The sequence below is a fragment of the Saimiri boliviensis genome, chromosome 3 (assembly GCF_048565385.1).
Source record: "Saimiri boliviensis isolate mSaiBol1 chromosome 3, mSaiBol1.pri, whole genome shotgun sequence".
Lineage (NCBI taxonomy): Eukaryota > Metazoa > Chordata > Mammalia > Primates > Cebidae > Saimiri > Saimiri boliviensis.
In genome coordinates, this window is record NC_133451.1 from 146,949,654 (window position 1) to 146,972,981 (window position 23,328).

Below are 23,328 nucleotides of genomic sequence, written 5' to 3' on the forward strand. Positions count from 1 at the left end.
ATTTAATTATTAATAGATAAATTTTCTTACTAATAGATAAATTTTCCTATAATCAGAAATCTTGAAATAATGTTTTAAAGGTGAACTATTCACAGAAAAAAGTAGATGGCTTTCCTATGTACTTTATGTTGAAAAAATGGATTCAGGACGTTTGATTTATTCCCACCAATTTTTAGAATCCATTTAACATGAATTAAAGCAGAATACTGTTTCCATGTAGCTGAGTATTTTGAACTTTGCTTTAATTACTTTTCTTCCTTTTAAAAAAAAAGTCCTGTAGGAATCTTTATTGTTCTATATAGGCTGCTTAAACCGTGAATCAGTCCCATTTTGACCTCTAAAATAATTACCAGATGATTTAGTAATGCAGAGTTAAGATTACAGAGCAGAACACGTTAAAATCAGAAAATGGGAACCTTCAGATCTTTATATTATTTTAAAATTAATGCTGCCCTGTCTGCCCTTGCATATTTTGCCTAGCTAAACTGAGTTTCTTTATTGTAGTCATAATTGTTACTCATTCTCAGGTGATTTTTCACCGTGCAGAATCCCTGAATTCCCAGGTCATCTTTTATCTGCATGGCGGATCATCCTTCTCCCTCTCTGTCCACACCCAACTCTGACTCTAGTAGCCTCTGCTCTCCGTCTGACTCTGATACGTGAGGTCCCTCCTCAGCCCCATGACCTCTCCTCAATCATTCCCCTTTATTTACCTGGAAGCTGGCTCTTTTCCCTGCAACCCTGCCAAATGGCTGCCCTTCATACCTGGTATAGGATAGGCATCCTCTGAAAACACTTTCTGATTGAGTGTCACGGCCTCAGACATGGTATATCTGAGGCCATGAGCCTCAATCCTTACATCACCTAGAGATATCACCACCCCTCATTTCATGAGAATTTTTACTTGGGCCGCACTCTCAGTTCAGCACTGCTGCTCCCAGACTTATTGTGATTCTGTAGCCACAGGGGTGTCTTTTCAGTTCAATGGGCTCTCCGGCTTTTTTCTGCCCTATTTCACTATCATTCTCATTGTCATCCCCTAGATCTCATTAATCTCATCGCTCTGGCGTCTCAATTTTAAGCATCCTGTGTTCTGACTTCCATCGCCTCTCTTTCCAGTACACTCCCTCCAGTTTCTCTTTGACTGTCCCTAGTTATTAACACAATGTCCTGCTCTGTCCTGTGCAGCCCCTCACCCTTCCACTTTTCTTATGCAGGTAAGGGGCCATGGCCCATCACTGAGAAAACACAAAACGGTTCCCTCGAATATACCGTCAACTTCCATGCCCCGCCTTCCTGTTGCTGTACTCCACGAGCAAAATATAAATTGATTAACCAATTAATTCATTAATTTAAAAACTACAACAACAAAAACTGTAGCTAAACCTAGCGTTTCGCATACCTCTTCCACACTTGTATTTCTGTAGCTGAACGGCCTGGGGAAACTTGAATTCCATGCTTACAGATTTCGTTTGGTACACAGTCCCTAACTGCACAGGTGCCCTCGCTAACACTGCACCCACTATGTTCCTCTGATTCACTCACTCTCCCACTTTCCAGGACCACTGTTTTACACTTCTGCATTCCTTAAGCCTCTAACACGTTTTCCCTCTTCCTCTTTCTCAGCTGATTCATCTGCTTTCTGTTTCACTGAGAAGAGGAATCTGACCATTTCCCACTCCACATTTACCAACCTATCAGCTGATTTATCTGGCTTTTGTTTCACTGAGAAGAGAAATTTGACAATTTCCCAAGTCATGTTTACCAGCCTACCTCTGCCTACTCCGCCTTTTCTCCTGTTATTACAGATAAACTCCCTCTTCATGTCTAAAGTCAACTCCTCCTCTGTCTGTTGTTTTAGATTCTATCTCTTCTCACTTATTCAAGAACATTATTCCAGCATGTATGTCATTTTTCTTTTGCATCATAGTTATCCTCTCTGCTAGATCATGTGTATCAGCATAAAAAACGTCATCATATCTCCTGTATAACTTTCTAACTTAGGTCCCGTTTCTCTGGTCTTCCTTATAGCAGAGCCAGAGTAAGAACTCTCTGCTTTGCCTTCCTCCTCTGATTGTCTTTTGAATCTGTTCTCATCAGGTTTTCATTCCTATTACTTTAGCACCTGAGCAGCATTGGTCATGATCAGCAATGGCTCCATGTTACTAAATCCAAAGGAAAATTGTCAGTGTTCTTCCTTGGCACATCTGCCCAGTGGATCAATTGCTCGCTCCTCAAACACCTATTATTCTCTTGTTATCTGGGGCACCAGACTTCATTTTCTTGTGGTCATTTCTTCTCTATTTCTTTCACTGGTTGCTCCTCATCACTATCACCTCTAAATGTTAATAGTGTCCTATACCTCGGTTTAGGACGAAAAGACTCCTCTTCATTCTTCATTCCCTTTCTTCCATTTAGTCTTAAAGCTTTTGATATCATCTATATTCTGATGATCCCTATATGCTCATGCATCACATAATGATATTTTGGTCAATGACAGACTGCATGTACAACCAGTGGTGGTTCCATTAGGATTATGACACTGTATTTTTGCTCTTCCTTTTCTACGTTTAAACACACAAGTACTAACCATTGTGTTATAATTGCCGGTAGTATTCAGTATAGTAATGTGCTACACAGGTTTGTGGCCTAGGAGCTACAGGCTATACCATATAGCCTAGGTGAGTAGCAGGATATAGCATCTAGATTTATGTAAGTACACTCTGTGGTGTTCACACAAGGACAAAATTGCCCAATGGTATATTTCTCAGAATATACCATTAGTGTCTCCAATTTAAAATCTTCCAAACTGAACTCCTCATTCCTGCCTGCTGCCCATCGTTCCCACAAATTGTGTTTGTCTTCACCATCTCCCCATGTAGGAAATTGCAATTCTATTCTTCCTGTTGTTCAGGGAAAAGTCTCTGTAGTCTCTGCTTCCTCTCTCTCATATTCTCCATACCAGTCAGTCACAGTATCTTAGTAGCTTCACCTTCAAAATAAAACTAAAATCGGACATATCTCACCTTCATCCTTATTTCTCCTAAGTCATCTTTATGATCCTCTCTGCCCCCTACAGTTTATTTTCTATACTGCAGCCCAAATTCTATTCTTTAAAACTTGTCAGTTTAAAATCTTCTGTTGATTATTTGAACTCATTCAAAGTAAAAGGTAAAGTGCTTACAGTATTTCCTATAGAGCTTTAGGTTATCTCACTCCCCATTCCTGTGGTAAGAAGAGTGCTAGGATATTCCCCAAGATTCTCAGCTCCTGGTGTAGCTGCTCTACGTAACACCCTACCCTTGAGTGCAGGTGGGACCTGTGAATATACGATGCCTGTGATTCACACAGGTGGCTGGGATAACTGTGCATATGACACTGTCCTAGCAGACTGGAGGTGGAAATTCTCCTGCTGGCCTTGAGGAAGCAAACCATCATGTTGTGAACTGCCAGTGGAGAGGGACTTATGGCAAGAATGGCCTTGGGACTGGGTGTTTTCCTAACTGATAACTATCAATAACAGGAACCTCAGTCTTAAAGCCGCAAGAAAATAAGTTCAACCAACAACCTGAAATTATTAGAAGGTGGACTTTTCTAAGAATGCAGTCCAACCTATATCTCGATTTCAACCTTATTTCAACCCTGAGTAGAGGATTCGACTGGACTTTTGATGTACAAAAATTGTGAGGCAATAAGTCCAGTTGGAGTTTAGGTCAGTGGGTTTATGGAAACTTGTTATGCAGCCATTGAAAACTAAAACGTACTCATCTGATTTGCTCTATTAGTCCTTTCTTCCCTACCTATCTAGCTTTAGCCATATTGGTATCTTTGCTGTTTCTCTGATAGGGTAACCATGATTCAGGTCACGGCTTTTGAGTCATCTGCTTCTTTCTGGAAAGATCTTGCCCCAGGAAAGATGTATGGCTCACTTCTTGACTACTTTAGGTGTTTATTCAAATGTCATTCTTATTAAAAAGCCTTTCCCAACCACAGAAAACAAAGTAGTAGCCCCAACCCAGCACTCATTCACCTTTTACCCTGCTTAATCTTTCTCTATAGCACTTTCCATAGTTTGACATATTACATTTGTTTACCACTAGAATATAAGTTCCATGTGGGCAGAGGTTTTTGTTTTGTTCTCTGTTATATTGTTGTGCATGGATTCGTGCTTAATAGTACTAGTAAGTGCTTAATAAATGTTTGTAAATTAATTAGCATTTTCTGTAATTTTGACCTTAATTTTACATCTCTATGGCTTTTTATATATTTTAGAAATGATTTCATCATGTGTTGTCAGATTAAATGAGAATTTAAATATTTAAAAATCACAGGATTTTATAACTGAGTAATGGAAACATGTCAAATCAAAATGCAATTAAGCATAAAAATATAGGGATTAAGAACTGCTCAGTTTCAGAGTACATGCTTCATTGTGTAATTTAAAGCTCAGTGAATTTCTGACTGCACAGGTTTAAAATACATTACACTCTAAAATTACATTCAATACTATATAACTTTGACCTTTTAATACTAGCTTTTATTTTAGAGATCTCTTTGCATTCTTTCATACTATTAAAAGATGTAAAACACAAACGCATAAAAACTCTGATAAAATATATATGTAATTGAAAATTTGAATATTAAATATTGTCACATCACTAGCATTTAATACTGATTGCTTTATAATTTAATACTCCAGTTCTCTATACCTGTTATCTAGGGAATGTATTCAGAGTGTCTAAAAGCATTTTGATTGGTTTTGTGATATTTACAAGCCATGTAAAAAGTTTTTGTTGAAGAAGCAAAACAAAACGAAACAAAGCAAAACAAACGCTTAGCTTTCCATCAAAGCTATTTTCACCTGGCCTTATAACCTTTTAAGTGAATATAATTATTGCTCCTGAAAATTTCTACATGAATCCAGATTTCCCCAGTCATCTATCTATAACCTCCTATAATATTTTTCTTTCTTTCTTTCTTTTTCTTTGAGATGGAGTTTTGTTCTTGTTGCCCAGGCTGGAGTGCAGTGATGTGATCTCAGGATCTTGCCTTACTCCAGCCTCTGCCTCTTGGGTTCAAGCGATTGTCCTGCCTCAGCCTCCTGAGTAGCTGGGGACAGGCATGCACCACCACGCCCAGCTAATTTTTTTGTATTTTTAGTAGAGACGGGGTTTCTCCATGTTGGTCAGGCCAGTCTCAAACTCCTGACCTCAGGTGATGCGCCCGCCTTGGCCTCCCAAAGTACTGGGATGACAGGCATGAGCCACCGCGCCTGACCAACATATGTCTTCCTTGCCACTATCGTCTTCCTCTCCCAAATCTGTACTTAATAGGTGTAGCACTTTTTGCCTCTTTCTCTTACTCAAAATTAAAATTTCAAAGAAATATGATGAAATAAATGAACTTAACAGGAAGTCTCAGCAACAGTTTCTTTTCTGTATGTCTAAATGTGATAATTTTAGATGACAGGTGACCAGCTGATTTATGAGTCACTGGCTTGGTAAATATATTGTACCTTCTGATGAGCATCTAGTCTCCGATGAAATGCTTCCCAATATCTAGGTGGAATTTCTTCCTTTCCTATATGAAGTTTCCAACGTCTTTAGATATTCTGAATTTATAGTACATGACATAAAACCCATACTTTGACCCAACATCCCAAGTAAATATCAGAAATTAGATTCACTTGACATGGAATAGGATAACATTTTAATAATACGGTTTTTGTATTCCCAGAGTAGATGACTGTGTGTTTTGTGGGTTTTTTTTTTTTTTGTTTTTGGCTATTAATTTATTATCAGAGAAAATGGATGTGTCCTTTCTCATTTATCCCATTTCATAAATTAACATAGAGTAAAATTGACTTTTTATTGTCGTACAGTTCCATGAATTTTAACAAATGTATAAACACAGTCTATCCACAATCCCGATACAGCACTTTCTATTACCACAAAGAAACTCCTTTCTAGTGCCCCTTTGATTCATAAGTCAACCCACACCAACCCCTGGCAACAACTGATCCATTCTCTATCACAATAGCTATTCCTTTTTGAGAATGAAATGGAATAAATTGAATCATATAGTATATAACCTTTTGGGATGACTTCATTCATTCAGTCCAATGTTTTTGAAATTCATCCACATTGTTGATGTATCAACAGTTTCTTTTTATTGCTAAGTAACATTGCATGTGTTGGATATCCCAGTTTGTTTAACCATTTACATTAAAGTATATTTTGATCGTTTCCAGTTTTTGGCAATTATGAATGAAGCTGCTGAATTTCTCATGTGAAGGTTTTTATGTGGCCCTAAGTTTTCATTTCTCGAGAGTAAATATCTAGGATTGGGATTTCTGGGTCATATGATAAGTGTGTGTTTAACTTTATAAGAAACTGCTCAGCTGTTTTTCCTTCCAGGAATGTAGGAGCGTTTTGGTCGAACTTCATCCTTGCAGCCATTGTAAGGGTGTTAAAATGGCATCTCATACTAGTTTTAATTTTAATTAAAACTTAATGTGATAGTGTTGAACATCTTCTTATATGCTATTTGCCATCTATATATCCTTTTTTGAAACATATCTGTTCAAGTGTTTAGCACATTGATTAATTGGATTGTTGGTAGGGTTTTAAGAACTCTTTATATACTTCAGATACAAGTTCTTTGTCAGCTATGTGATTTGCAAACGTTTTCTCCTAGTCAGTAGCTTGTCCTTTTATTATTGTAACAGTGTCCTTCGCAGAGCAAAAGTTGTCAGTTTTGACAGGCTTTATTTTGTTGATGTTTTTCTTTTATAGATCATGACTTTGGTGTTACACTGAAGAACTCTAAGAACCTAAGCCCAGTTCACAGAATTTTTTCCTGGGTTACCTTTAAAGTGTTACATTTTTGTGTTTTACATTTAGGTATATGAACTACTTTAAGTTAACTGCTTTGTTTAATTAAACTTGTAAAGTTTAAGTAGAGTTGTGTGTGTGTGTGTGTGTGTGTGTGTGTGTGTGTGTGTTTCAAATGGATGTTTAATTGTTCCAATACCATTTGTTGAAAAGACTATTTTTAGTTCATCTCATTGCCTGTAACTTTGTCAAAAATCAGTTGGCTCTATTTCCTCTTGATTCTATTTTTGAATGTGTCTGTCCTATTTCAAAACCAGTTTAATGACTATAGATTTACAATATATCTAAAAGTCAGTCAGGGCAATTCCTTCATTTTTTTTTTTTTTCAACCAGTACTGTTTTGGATGTTCTATTTTCTTTGTCTTTCCTTGTTACTTTTCAAATCAGCTTGTTGATGTCTGCAAAAAAATCTTGCTGAAATTTTGATTGGTATTCCATTAAATCTGTAGATCCATTTAAGGAGAATTGACAGCTTTTAAAGTTGCTTCTTTCAATCCATGATCATAGTATATGTTTATGTGTCTATTTAGTTAGACCTTCTTTAAATTTTTTATTAGCATTTATAGTTTTTAGCATAAAGCTCTTGTATATATTTTGTTATAGTCACTCCTAAACATTTTATTTGTTTTGTATCTACGGAATTTTTAAAATTTCAATTTCCAGTTTTTCATTGGTAGATATTTGTGCATTGGCCTTGTGTCCTGTGAAAGCTTATGGTTTCAATTCTACTTCCGTTTTCAAAACTTTGGTAATATTATTTAGACCTGTCCCTCAGATTTGTCATCCAGTGACAGCTGAGACCTTTGTGTTGTTCTAGTTCATAGATTATTTCTCAAACTCTCTTACATACTTTTTAGCATGCACAACTTTGGGCAAGCACAGAGTTCATGAATAATATTAAGAAGTCACTTTCTGGAGCTTCTTCCTCTCCATGTTCTCCACCATACTTCCTGTTTTCTGTGACTTTCTTTTTTGATCCTGTAGCCAGTAAGCTTGGGTTTTATTTACATGATTTCCTGTACAACTCCACCTTCTTCTGGGGGCCATGTGGCAAGACAATCGAGAAAAATAAAAAGGAGAATTCACCACACTCTATTGGGATCACAGCTTCTCCAATCAGAGAGGAAACTTTTTGTCCCTCACAGTTTTAGGTCCCTTTGAGCCCTAAATACTGCCACTACTGCCACTGCAAGGCTACTTAAAGGCTGTAGCATGAGAGAGTGGAGAGAGAAAAAGGGATCTCCCTTCATTTTTCTGAGTATTAGGAGACCACTTTTCTGTCCCTGAGTGAGAACAAAAGAAATTCTCCTGGAGCTCCTTCTGTCTATACCAATGCTCACATTTGGATTTTGAGCTGTGTTGAATCTAGGTTGGGAGAAACCAGAGAAAAAGAAATGGTAAACTCACCGCTGGTTCAATGATACTTAAGGTTCTTATCTCTTTCCCAATATGCATGGGGCTATTTAATTTTGGTCCTCAAATAGCTGTTCCTTATGTTCTGTTTAGGTTTTATAGCTGCATTAAGTGGACACAATGTTGTAGAGTATGCATAATCCATATTACCTGGAACTGGAACCTAGTGGTCAGATCATGATGGCCATTTATTTATTTATCATTTTTGGTGTTTGAGGAGCAGGCAGTATTTGTTTACATGAAAAAGTTTGTTAGTGGTGATTTCTGAGATTTTGGTGTACCCATCACCCAAGCACCCAAGAATGACCTATAAATTTTAAGACAGTTTTGGAATCCTGACAAAGATTCCAAATCTTAATCCCATCACCCAAGCAGTGCACACTGTACCCAATGTATAATCTTTTACATCCCATTCTTCTTCCACCCTTTCCTCCAAGTTTCTAAAGTCCGTTGTATCATCCTTAAGCCTTTGCATCTTCATAGCTTAGCTCCTACCTATGAGTGAAAACACACGATGTTTCGTTTTCCATTCCTGAGTTACTTCACTTAGGTCTCCAATTTCATCCAACTTGCTACAAATGCCATTATTTTGTTCCTTTTTGTGACTGAGTAGTGTGTGTGCATATATATATATATATATATATATATATATATAAACATTTTCTCTATACACCCATTGATTGATACGCCCATTGATTGATGGGCATTTGGGCTGGTTCCATATTTTTATGATTGTGAATTGTGCTGCTATAAACATGCACTTGCAAGTCTCTCTTTCTTATAATGACTTCTTTCCCTCTGGGTAGATACCTGGTAGTGGGATTGCTGGATCAACCAGTAGATCTACTTTTAGTTCTTTCCACACTGTTTTTCCATGGTGGATTTACTAGTTTACATTCTCACCAGCAGTGTGAAAGTGTTTCCTTTTCAACACAACCGTGTCAACATCTATTATTTTTTAATTTTTTAAATTATGGCAACAAAACAAAGATAAATAGATGGGACTTAATTAAACTAAAAAGCTTCTGCACAGCAAAAAAAAAAAAAAAAAAAAAAAAAAAGGACAGAATCTATAAGAAACTCAAACAAGTCAACAATGAAAAAAATAAAGAACAATCCCATCAAAAAGTGGGCTAAGGACATGAATAGACAATTATCTAAAGAAGATGCACAAATGAATAACAAACATGAAAAAATGCTCAGCATCACTAATTATCAGGGAAATGCAAATCAAAATCACAATGAGATACCACCTTACCTCTGGAAGAATGACCTATTAATTTTAATGCAAATTTGGAATCCTGACAAAGACATTTACAAGATGCCAACCTTGTTTCCTCACCTTGCTGATAAAATATTTCTTAATTCAAGGAGCTAGTTTATATTTTACATTTAGCATTAAAGCAAGTTTCCAAATATATATTTGTAGTAGTATTATGAAGAAGGTAAAAATTACTTTATCTTATTTGTATTTGTATAATCCCTCATATTTGGACAGTACTGTTTTTATCAGTAAAGAGTAATCTATAAGCCAGTTAGTCTGAAAAACTGATGGTCAACATTTCTACAGCATTGTCTTGAAGCTTTGTGGCCCAGGAAACAATACTACTAATTTCCATATACTAAAGCATTTTCACATTAAAATCCAAGATCTTTTCTTTTTGATCACATGAATCTTCTGAGATAAGTAGGATGGTTTACAGTCATTATATTTTATAGCTGGGAAATCTTTACAGAGGCTGAGTTGCCTGCTCATAATTACATAGCTGTTTATTATAGAGAGTCAGCACCATAACCAAGACTTTGTTTCTCAACGTTCACTGTGTTTTCCGCTAAACTATATTTTATTATTTAATGGTATGTGATAAGGTGGATCAGTGTGAGCCAAAAATACTGAATGTCCATAAACTTTGACAGATCTATGTAGTTTAGCCTTTTTGAGTAAGTATTGGACAACGTCTAAGGACTTTTAACAGGAAAAAAATAACATAGTGAAAGCAGAGCTTTAAGAAGAAAAGTTGACATGAATGAAATGCAAGAAACAGACACTGGAGGATGGAAAGTCCGTTCTTCAGGTATAACATAAGAGAAGTAATAAAACTAATTGGAATGTTGCTATTGGGAAAGGTCATGTGAAAGAGACATTATGGAGGAAGAATTGGTAGGATTTAGTGACTGATAAGAAGGGAAAGGCAAGGCAGAGGTAGAGATGGAATATTCTTGGTTTTGGGAGAATGACATGCTACTAATGTAAGTGAATTTGGGTTTGAGGGAATGAAAGTTTAGGTCTCAAGCTTGCAGAATGTGAAATCATGAGATCAGAATAAAGGGAATTTGGAGTTCTAGATCAGAAAATCACGATCAAGTTGGAAATATGGGATTGGGGTGGGTCTTCATAAAAGGATAGTTACAGCTCATGATGATGGAGGAAATGTCTGAAGGTGAGCTTATACTGAGAAAAGAGCAGGAAACTAAGAAATAAACCCTAGAGTATAGGCTATTCATATTAAGCAAAACTGAGAAGTTTTACTTTACTATTAATTTGAAAGTATTATACGGCTTCTGACATTTGTGAGTTTCAGCTAGATAGAGGTGTGTTTAGTTATACATACTTAAATATAAATCTAACTTCTGTGAGCCCTAAATAAATCTGGCACTGATGTGTAATTGTATTCACCAGAAAGATCATCAGGGTGCAATCACTCATTCAGTGAATCTGTTTGTTTACTTATGGCCCTTGTTTATTTTTATGTTTGGGTGAGATTTTCATTTCTGGTTACATGTCTAGATGGTTTAAATGCAAGGCATGCCTCCCAGCTGAAGATTCCTGTGTGTAATACCAGGACTACTTTATATTCACAAAGACTGACAGTGCTAATGATGGTTTGTCCCTGGGTGTTTACAGAGTCATTTGTTGGTTTGTATCTCTGTGGCATTTCCAAAATCGAGAAGTTATTTTCATTTTGCTGTTTCACATTTCTGGAGGTGTTTTTCATTTCTCTTTTTTCCCTCTATTAACTATGGCAGAATAGGTAAGATAGAAGTTTAGAAAAAGTGTCATTAAATTGTTCTTTGTTAGACAACTGTTTTACATTCCCTTTCCTTTAGTCTTCTAAGAATATATTTATGTGTTCCAGCATGTGAGATTGAATATTTCATTAGGAAGTATTAGGGCAGTCATTTTAAAGGCAGATTTTAAAGAACTTTGATCACCAATATATTATGTATGCTGAAACTTAGGTAAGAAGGGAGTGTAGATTTGTATTGCTGAAATTTTCCCCATCTTTGTTTTCCATGTCTTTTTGTTGTGGTTAAATATTTAAGTCCATCTTCTGAGGGAAAGAGAAACTTGACATTGTGATCAAAATACTGTAGCAGCCATGAACTGCTTATCTTTTACTTCTCTATCCACTTTCTGCATTAAACTGTGGTAATGACCTGGCAATACCCACTGTCTGAAATAACATGGTTTTTTTCCTTAAGTAGATTGAGATATTGATCACTGCAGCCCCATCTTATTGCCACATGAATTGCTAGGAAAGGTAAGAGTATGAAGATAACTCTGTTTTTGGTTCAATCAAATTTGTATCCTTGTAAACATACCAAGATCCAATGTCATAATTGCTGTATACATCTATATGATGTATATATAATATAAAATATGATATTATAAGAAAACCCAGCCCTTTTAAAAATTTGGCTATAAATGCTAAGTTACTCTCCAGATTTAGCATGTATTTGGTTTGTTTTGGCAGAAAGTGGAATGGGAAGGTGTGGAGTGAGGAAGAGAGGCTAGAATTGACCTGAGATTTTTGTTGAGTCCATATCAATCTGTGATGGCCTGTGATGGAATTGCAAGAGTGATTAGAGCCTGAGGTTCGAGTCCTAGTAGTATGAAAGAGCCTTTAGAAACCAACACTTTCTTTTGCAGTAATGGAAGCTGAAATCCAGAGAACTGAAGTGATATGCACTTAGTGACTGAGTGTAAAATAGAACCTGGGTTTCTTGATATCTAGCACAGAACTCTCTTTAATATATCTTCTATGCAGATATGATGAATTTCCATAAGATAGCATTTAGTAGAATTTTGGTGATGAATAATGATTAAGCTATTATTACTAGCTTTTCCAACTTGATAAGTGATAAATTGGAAGCATAGTTTACCATTTAATAATTTTTTTTCTAAATCTTTAAGTCATCTTTGAAAACATCTTTGGAAATATGAAATAGGTATTTCATTTGTGACTCTTCTAATTGAAAAGAAATGAGGATATCTGTATTCTCTGTATGGTAAATTATAACAGAATAAATAGGAAATGGCTCCTACATTTTACATTCTAGTTCCATGACAGGGTGAACCACATTTTTGGATGTCTTGGATTCACCATTCTGCAGTTTTCATAAAGTTCAATTGAGGAAACATGCTTCAGGGCATGCAAAAAAAGCTGCCAAAATGGTTTTGGGGAAAAATTCATGCCAGAATTCTATACTGTCACTAGATTAATCATGTTTCTTGCTTTGATTCTACTCACACACTAAGTGGAAGCCTGTGGAAGACAATGAAAAATAGGAAACCCAAAAAGAAGAAAAATCATTGAAAAAGGAGCCACATACTTTAAAAAATGGAATAGATAGAGCTGTAGTTCCAAAGTTCACTTCCATAGTTCGTTGATTATTCATCTACTTTAGTATTTTAGAAGGATTCACTTTCATTATAATTAATAAATTTGTGTTCTCTGCATTACTAGGAATGTAAACATCATAACAGCCTCTTACTACAAAGTCTTTGCTGGGCACGGTGGCTCATGCTTGTAATCCCAGCACTTTGAGAGGCCGAAGTGGGCAGATCACAAGGTCAGGAGATTGAGACCATCCTGGCTAACATGGTGAAACCCTGTATCTACTGGAAAAAAAAAAAAAATTAGCTGGGCATGGTGGCATGCGCCTGTAGTCCCAGCTACTCAGGAGGCTGAGGCAGGAGAATCGCTTGACCTGGTAGGTGGAGGTTACAGTGAGCCAGGATTGTGCCACTGCACTCCAGCCTGGGTGACAGTGCAAGAAAACGAAACAAACCAACAACAACAAAAACAAAAAACAAAAAACAAAAAAACAAAAAACAAAAAACAAAAAAAACACAAAAAACAACGAAAAAACAAAATCTTTGTAACCCCAGTGAGCATTTAATCACTGGGGATACAAAGTGATTAAATGCATATGCCATGAGATCCTATAGCCTTTTATTTTTGTCTTGGATATTGGTTTCCGTAAAGTTTCTTGAGCGAATCAGATTAAATATAGTTTAATACATTAATGACATTAGCAATTCTGTTTTTGCTGCTACCGCTATTGTACCAATACTGCTACTAGGATGATGGGGTAGAGTGGTAGTTATCTTGTGTAAGACATTGTGTTTAGCACTTCGTATTAATCAACTCCCATAATTTAATTCTTAAAACAAGGCTACTGTCATCTCCATTTTACAAATGAGAAAATTAAAGATTCGTCTGGGTAAATGACTTTCCCAAAGTCACACAGCTAACAGATAAGTCAAACTCTTGAGTTCACACTTTCAACCATTATGACATATCCGGTTTATTACACAACCTTTCTGTTTCAAATCATTAGGTGCATTATTTGGATTAGATCAGTGAAAAAATTTAGATGGTCATATATAGGCCTTGTGCTCCTAGAAATGAAGATAACTTAGTTTGCCCAAATAAAAAGTTTTAAACAAGTCTTTTGAGAAGAAAAATGTATGTTTATTTTTTATAGATAAGCAATTTTGATGAAAAAGAAATCTACAAATATCTACCAAATTAATTTTTAAGTAGTATCCATGAAGGTCCTTATTATATGCTTTATTTAACTACTAGGTACTGAAGAATTGTACAGAAACGTGCCACACCATGACTTATGACAAGTTACTGTCATATTTAAATGAGAATATGACACTGAAGAAATGACATAATGAATTATTTAAAGCCATTCCAGAATTGGAGCTAATATAGTTTTCTAAAATATCACAGATCATACTGTCACCTGTCTATACATCTTCTTTGTGATGAATACTTGGTTTCTATATTAATTTCAAACAACTGAGTCAACATTATAATTTCCATTAATGTCAAAGTCACCAAGAGCCATTTTACTTCATATTTTAGTAAAAAGAATCTATTTAACAATAAATCACTTTCCTTTTTCTATTGTTTTTATGGTAAATTGCAATGAAAACAAATGTTACAATATTTTCTGTTTTGCTTTTTGTCTTTTCATAAGGATTTTAAAAATATGATATTTTAGAATAGATTATGCTTGATACAACATTCGAAATGCAAAGATTGGCATACAATGACAAGTAAGTCTCCCTTCCACCCCTGTCCCTAACCCACTCAATTTGCCTCTCAAGAGGCAACCACTCTTACTAGTTTGTCTATCCTTATACAAGGATATGAGATATTCTGTGTTACATACATACCAATTATATGCATGTATTTTACGCAAATGCTGTATACCATTTACTCTATACACTTTTTTTCTACTAAATATATTTTGGATGTCTTTTCATAATCCATAACAAGTTGCCTCCACCTTTTTTTTTTTTTTTTTTTTTTTCTCGGTTCATTTTTTGACATGCATTCTCACTCTGTCACCAGGCTGGAGTGCAGTGGCTTGATCTAGGCTCACTGTGACCTCTGTCTCCCAGGTTCAAGCAGTTCCCCTGCTTGCCTCCACCTTTTTAATGACTGCTAATGTAACTAGTTCTTATGAATTACTATATGAGCAGTTTCCTTTTTCTGCTACTACAAACAATGGTATAATCAATAACCCTGTATATACATCATTTGCACATTTGCAACTGTAACTGTAAGATAAATTATTAGAGATATAATTCTTGGGTGAATGTGCATTTAGCATTTTGAAAATTTATATTAAAGTCTTGTAACAGGTTCTATTTGCAATTACAAATAAAACTGCACAGGTTCTATTTGCAATTACAAATAAAACTACATCTTTGAATAGATTTAAAGCCATTTATATTTCTTTTCCTGTAAACTCTTCATATTCTTTATCCATTACTCAACTGGGTTACTGTTTTGCTTTAAATACTTTTTAAAATAAACTTTTTATATATTAAGTCTATTAGCTCTATTACATGAATTAGAAATTTTTCTCCCAGTTGGCCATTTTATTTTATTTTTTCAAAATGGAGTCTTATTCTGATGCCCAGGCTGAAGTACAGTGGCAGGATCTCAGGATCTCACTGCAACGTCTGCCTCCTGAGTTCAAGCAATTCTCCTGCCTCAGACTCCCAAGTAACTGGGATTACAGGAACATGCCATCACATCCAGCTAATTTTTGTATTTTTAGTAGAGTTGGGGTTTCATCATGTTGGCCAGGCTGATCTCAAACTCTTGACCCCAAGGTGATCTGCCCACCTTGGCCTCCCAAGGTACTAGGATTGCAAGTGTAAGCCACCATGCTTGGTCCTAGTTTGTCATTTATCTTTAACTTTACCTGTGTTTTTCTTTGTATGCAGAATATTTTTTTTTAAAGTTGTCAGATTCATACATCTTTTCTTTCATAGTTATGGGTTTGAGGTCATATTTCAAAAGGGCTTCTGATTACAGGATAAAAATATATATATATGTGAGTATATATGTGTGTGTGTATACATATATAACTCCATATACATACACACATATATAATTTCCCCCAATATTTTCTACTAGTAGGTAGTGTTTTTTGTTGTTTTTTGTTTGTTTGTTTTGTTTTGTTTTGTTTTTTAGAAAGAAAAAAAGAATAATAAGAAAAAGAATAAAGAAGAGGAAGAAAGAGAGAGGAAGAGGGAGAGAGAATGGGGATATTGCTTTGTTGCCCGGGCTAGAATGCAGTCTAAATATGGGTATACCTATAATTGTCCTTAATAATGGAGACATGAAAGAAAATGAGGGAAGAGAATAACAAACAAGGAGCCAACCAACATTTCGTTTAAACTTCTAAGTTGATATGATGTGGTACTGATAAGAGTGTATATTTTGTGTAAAGTGGAGAGTTCTATAAATGTTAATTACATTTACTTGTTCCAGATCTGAGTTCAGGCCCTGGATATCGTTGTTAATTTTCTATCTCATTGATCTGTCTAATATTAATGTTGAAGTCTCCCACTATTATTGTGTGGGAGTCTAAGTCTCTTTATTAGTCTTGTATGTCTGGGTATTCCTGTATTGGGTGCGTGTATATTTAGGATCTTTAACTCTTCTTGTTGTTGCTTTGATTCTTTTATCATTATATAATGTCCTTCTTTGCTTCTTTTGATCTTTGTTGCTTTAAAGACTATTTTATCAGAGGCAAAAATTGTAACTTCTGCTTTTTATTTATTTATTTTTGCTCTATGTTTGGTTGGTAAGTCTCTCTCCATCCCTTGTTTTGAGTCTTTGTGTATCCTTGAATGTGAGATGGATCTGGATGCAGCATACCAATGGGTTTTAGTTTTTTGTCCAGATTGCCTGTCTGTGTTTGAATTGGGGAATTTAGTCAATTTAAATTTAGAATTAATAATGATATATGTGAGTTTAATACTGCCATTTAATATTAGCTGGCTATTTTGCCCATTAGTTGATGTAAATTCTTCATTATATTGATGTTCTTTACTTTTTGATATTTTTTAGAAAGGCTGATACTGTTTTTTTCCTTTCTATGTGTAGTGGTTCTTTCAGAAGCTCTTGTAAAGCAGGCCTGGTGGTGATGAATTCTCTGAGTGGTTGCTTGTTCACAAAAAAACTTTATTTTTCCTTCATTTATGAAGCTTAGTTTGGCTGGATGTGAAATTCTTGGTTGAAAGTTCTTTTCTTTAAGGATGTTGAATATTGGTCCCCACTCTCTTCTGGCTTGTGGGGTTTCTGCTGAGAGATCTGCTGTTAGTCTGATAGGCTTCCCTTTGTGGGTAACCTGACCTTTCTCTTTGGCTGCCCTTAGTATTTTCTCCTTCATTTTAACCCTGGTGAATCTGATGATTATGTGCCTTGGAGTTGCTCTTCTTGAGGAATATCTTTGTGGTGTTCTCTGTATTACCTGGAGTTGAATATTATCCTGCCTTACTAAGTTGGGAAAATTTTCCTGAATAATATCCTGAAGCGTATTTTCCAGCTTGGATTCATTCTCTTCGTCACATTCAGGTACACCTATCAAGCATAGATTAGGTCTTTTCACATAGTCCCATATTTCTTGGAGACTTTGCTTGTTCCTTTTTATCCTTTTTTCTCTAATCTTGTCTTCTAGTTTTATTTCATTGAGTTGGTCTTTGACCTCTGATATCCTTTCTTCTTCTTGATAAATTTGGCTGTTAAAACTTGTGCATACTTCACATAGTTCTCGTATTGTGTTTTTCAGCTCCATCAATTCACTTATTTTCCTCTCTAAATTTTGTATTCTTGTTGACATTTCGTCAAACCTTTTTTCAAAGTTCTTAGTTTCTTTAGATTGTGTTAGAACAAGTTCTTTTAATTCACAGAAGTTTCTTATTATCCACATTTTGAAGCCTGCTTCTGTAATTGGAACACACTCATTCTCCATCAAGCCTTGTTTTGCTGCTGATGAGGAACTGTGATCCCCTGCTGAGGGAGAGGCATTCTGATCTTGGGTATTCTCAGCCTGTTTTGACTGTTTTCTTCCCTTCGTTGTAGATTTATCCATCTGTGGTCTTTATAATTACCGTCTTTGTAATTGGGTTTCTGAGTGGACGTCCAACTTATTGATTCTCAGCGCCAAAATCTGAGCAACCCACTGCGCCGACTAAATCAGCGGCGTTAAGATTGATGGTGCTTTTCTGACTCTGCACCAAGAACCGACGCTCCGAGGTGCCGGCAAAACCGCCTCGCCCGTCACAAGAGTCGTGCTGGCGACCCGTGGGGCTCCTCCGCTGGGAATCTCCTGGTGCGTGAGCAACAAGAATTCATGTGAAGGTGTGGCGTCCTCTTGTTCTTTGCATTTTCACTGGGAGCTACAATCCCGAGCTGCTAGTGATCAGCTATCTTGGATCTCTCTCCCCTTTTTCTATTTTAATTATCTTCATTGTACTACAATATTTCTGTGTACATGCCATCAGAAATGTTCTCCTTTAACTTTCTTAAAAATATAATTCAAAGTTGTGTTTTAATTTGTACCTTATCTAGTAATATAATCAGTTTTTTTTTTTCACTTATGATAAATAATGATATTTTAATTAGTATTTTGGTAAACTACTCATAGAAACCCCCCTACTCCTTTCTGACACTTTTAATTAAAAAATAGCAGCATTTAGAAGGAATTAGTTAAAAGAAAGACATCATTGGTATTCAGCTGAAAGTTAAATAAATTTCATAAAAGATGTCACTAATAAAGAAAATGAGATGTCACATGAGTACTTGTTCAGTCAATTGTGCTTAAATAGAAGTTACAGCAACACATCCTGTCTATGAGGTGGCTTGCTACCTATTTTCACAAAAGGCTCCAGGGAAAATATAATTATATGTCACAATGTTTCCATGGTATAATGACACTATTTATTCTGTAGTTTTTCTTGCTCAGAAAAGGAAACTAGAGAATCTTACAGTGTGGTTCTTAAACTTATCTTTGGCTTTTGTCTTTATTGCCAAACATAAAATTTTTAGACTGCTAAAAATAATGATGGTGAAAATCTTATATTATTATCATTAAATGTAGAAGAGCTATTGATGACTCAGAGAAGATAGAAACCTGAATTTGTCATTCTGTTATGTTGAAAGGGTCTTTCCATCTTTGTGAGTCTCAGTTTCTTTATCTGAAAAAGTAAGGAGTCTTACTAAATGAGCTTTGGGTTATGTTCTGCTTTCCATGTTCTTATGTTTGCTAGGGGAGAATCATTTTTACTTAATAGGCTGTAAAGAAAAATGTTAGAGAAAAGGCACAAAGTCAGATTTTGTAGCCAATAGCCCAGTCATAGAGGAAGATAAGAATGTTTATACTCTCTTCTATTTTACTCTGTTTTACTCCATAGTTTCTGTGACAGACACATGCAGTATCTCATACAGTTGGTAATGATGGGCTGTTTTAGGTTTGATGGTTTCAAATAGGATATTGATCTCTGACACAATGTTCTTTCCTTGAGGGTACCTCTGAGAACATCGAGGAGGTTTCATCTTCCTGAAGTACTTTTCAACAGTCGGTGCTCTTACCTCACGCATCCGTAGATAATTTTCATTTCAAATTAAAAGCAAAACCTACCCTATTACCATGTTTTGCTATGTTTTATGCAGATTTTGTCTTACTAAGTAAATAGCAGTGCTAGTGATTTTCAGAAACAAATATGTCTCGGATATTTCTGGGGGAGACAGAAGCTTCTTACCATTCCATTTCATGTATTTTTGTTGCAGAACTTCAGATGGTGGCAAAGTGGTCGGCACCATAGAAGTCAGTGTCGTGAAGATGGGGGAGATTGAGGATGGGGAAGCCGACCACATCACCGCAGATGTACAGGGACAAAAGGTAGGATCTGAGTCTGCTCACTGCACAAATTATATTAAAAATGATCAGCTTTGCCAGATGTCTGTCTCACCAACACCTCTGTGGGGTTTGAAATCTCATTATCAAAACCTAAATGAGAAAACAACTCTGAAATTGGAGTACAATATGTGTGTTTCAGTCTCTGAACCAGAGGACCTATTTGCTTAGAACTATGCAAAGCAATGCTCCATTCAGAAGTAACTTCCTCTTCCCTGCCAGCTCCCTCATTGACACTGCCTCTTTTCAGTTGGAACAAGTATTGATCATTGTCACATTTTACCATAATTAACCTATGTGAGATGCCAGAAGATTCTGGGAGGGCAATTGCCCAAAATAACTTGTTCTCTATTCCCAAAACCTTCTTTGGAAAGATATGCAATTTTAATTTGTATTTCAGCTTTACATGAAGTGGGGCAGATTTAACAAGAACTTTGTGCCTTATGAAATTGAGGAGAGAGAAGCAGGAAATAGTATTCATTGAAAGAACAGCTCTGGAGGAGAGACAACACCAACTAAAGGGGAAGCTGCTTCCTTGAAGCACAGAATAAAGGCCTGATATATATAAATAAATGTCTAGGATCTTCTCTTTCTTTCTGTTCCTCTTCACTAAGACAGAGAAACTCTATGTAAATATTAGCCTAAATTCCTTTCTTAGGAATGCAATTGCTTGTTTTATTAAGACCATTTAAACGTGGGATAGACTTAGAAACTGCTGGTAGTTTCTTTTAGGAAAATAAATTTTATACACTATAATTTCTACCTTTTAATAAAGGAGCATTAAAAAATATTTTTAGTGGCTGGTCATGGTGGCTCATGCCTGTAATCCCAGCACTTTGGGAGGCTGAGGTGGGTGGATCACGAGGTCAGGAGTTCAAGATCAGCCTGGACAAGATGGTGAAACACCTTGTCTACTAAAAATACAAAAATTACCCAGGTGTGGTAGTGGGTGCCTGTAAACCTGATTACTGGGAGGCTGAGGCAGGAGAATTTCTTGAACCCGGGGAGTGGAGGATGCAGTGAGTCAAAATTGCACCACTGCACTCCAGCCTGGGTGACAGAGTAAGATTCCATCTCTGTCTCTGTCTCTCTCTCTCTATATATATATATACACACACATACATATGTACATACATATATGTATATACATACATATATATACACATGCATATATATGCATATATTTTTTAAAATAAGCAATCATTGTATATGCTTATGGGGTACAATGTGATGTTTTGATATATGCTTGCATTATGGAATGATTAAATCTGGCTAATTAACAAATCTGTCGCCTCACATACTTATTTTGTATATGTGGTAAAAACATAATTTTCTCTTTTAGCAATTTTGGAATCTACAGTGCACTATTCTATAGTGACTATTCTGCTCAGTAGCTTACTAAAGCTTACTCATTTTGGCTAACGGAAACTTGTACCCTTTGATGAGCATCTCCCATTTCCCTAAACTTTCCCTTCCCCACCCTCTGGTAACTGTCATCCTTCCCTCTACTTCTGAGTTTGACTCTTGTAGATTCCACAAATGTAAGTCAAAAAAATGTCCGAGGCAGGTCTCAATTAATTTAGATGTTTATTTTGCCAAGGTTGAGGCCGCACCTGGGAAAAAAAACACAAATCAGGGGAGCATCTGTGATCTCTGCCTTTTCCAAAGAGGGTTTTGAGGACTCCAATATGTAAAAGGGAAAGAATGAGGAGAAAGGGAAGAAGAGAGAAAAAAAGAGAGGGGAGGGCAGGTAGTGAGGGAAGTGGTCACACAGTGAGGCTTTTATTAATGCTCAGTGAATCTACATTTTATATGTGAAAAGGGAAAGGGGAATAGTCAATTATGCTTTCCTCTTATAGTCAGTAAATATACATTGTACTTAAGATAAAATAGAAGTCAGTTATGCGTTTGTCTCAGGGTGGGCAGAGGGATGATTTTCTAGTCTTGTCCTTATCCCCTGTCTGTGAAGATATAAGCTGTTAATTTATATTGTTGGGGTGAGATTCAGCAAAACTCTGTACTCAGGCTATTTTGTAGGGCCGGATGTATATATTGAAAAAGCTGGGGCCCACAAGGAATTGTGAGCAATTTGTGAAGTAGGGCATAGGGGAGAGATGTGGCCTTCTATCATTGCAGCTAACTGTTTGATGGGGAAAAGAAACAAAGGCAGTTTTTTGTGTGATTCAGTTCCCAATCTTAACTTTCCCTCCGTTATAGTGAGTCTGGGTCTCAAGAATCTGTTTTCTTTCACAATCTATAAATGAGATGACACTGTATTTGTCTTGTGCCTGGCATAATTCACTTAGCATAATATCATCCAGGTTTATCCATGTTGTCACTAATAACAGCACTTTCTCCCTTTTCGAAGTTGAATAGTTTTTCATTTCGGGTATATACCGCATTTCCTTTTTCCATTCCTCTGATGATGGACGCCAAAATTGCTTCCACATTTTAGTGGTTGTGAATAATGTTGCAGGGAACATGAGTGAAGATATCTCTTTAGCAGACTGATTTCAATTCCTTTGGCTGTGTACCTAGAATGGGATGGCTAGGTTTTATGGTAGTTCTATGTTTAGTTTTCTGAGGAGGCTCCATATTGTTTTCCATAAAGGTTGTATTAATTTATAGTCATTCCAACAGAGCATAAGGGTTCCCTTTACTTCACACCCTCACCAGAACTTATCTCCCATCATTTTGATAATAGCCATTCTGACTTGTGTGGGATAGTATCTTGTTATATAGTTTTAATTTGCATTTTCCTGATAATCAGTGATGATGAGCAATTTTTAATATATCTATTGGCCATTTGTGTGTCCTTTTTTGAGAGTGTTTATTTAGGTCCTTTGCCCATTTTTTATTGAGTTGTTTTCTTGCTACGAAGTTGAATTTCTTATGTAGTTTGAATATTAGCTCCTTATCAGATATACAGTTTGCAAATAGTTTAGCCCAATTCATGTGTTGTTTCTTTAATGTTTCTTTTACTGTGCAGAAAGTTTTTAGTTTGATGCAATCCCATTTGTTTATTTTCGCTTTTGTTCCTGTGCTTTTGGGGTCATATCACAGAAATCTTGCCCAGACCAATGTCACGGGGCATTTCTAAATGTTTCCTTCCTACTACTTTTATACTTTTAGGGCTTACTTTTCAATCTTAATTCATTTTGAGTTGATTTTTGTGCATGAGCATCACATGAGATAAGGGTCCAATTTTATTTTTCTGCATGTGGACATCTAGTTTCCCCAACACAATTTATTAAAGAGATTGTACTTTCTCCATTCTGTATTTTTGTACCTTTGTTGAAAACAAATTGACCATATGTATGGGTTTATTCCTGGGCTTTCTGCCCTATTCCATTGGTCAATGTGTCTGTTTTTATGCCAGTAATATACCATTTTGTTTACTACAGCTTTGCTTTATAATAGATTTTGAAGTCAGCTAACATGATGCCTCCAGTTTTATTCTTTTCACTCAAGATGCCTTTGACTCGTCAAGGTCTGTTGTGCTTTC

At 36.0% G+C, this 23,328-nt stretch overlaps 1 protein-coding gene across 11 annotated transcripts in view; it reads left to right on the top strand.

The window, feature by feature from the left end:
• Positions 1–23,328, top strand: part of INPP4B (inositol polyphosphate-4-phosphatase type II B) — an 871,737-nt gene that overhangs the window by 599,913 nt on the left and 248,496 nt on the right. For all 11 annotated transcript variants that reach the window (XM_074396868.1, XM_074396869.1, XM_074396867.1 and 8 more), the window contains one exon: positions 19,697–19,808. In XM_074396868.1, the coding sequence (XP_074252969.1) occupies positions 19,697–19,808 (112 nt within the window). The remainder of the gene's footprint in view (positions 1–19,696; positions 19,809–23,328) is intronic.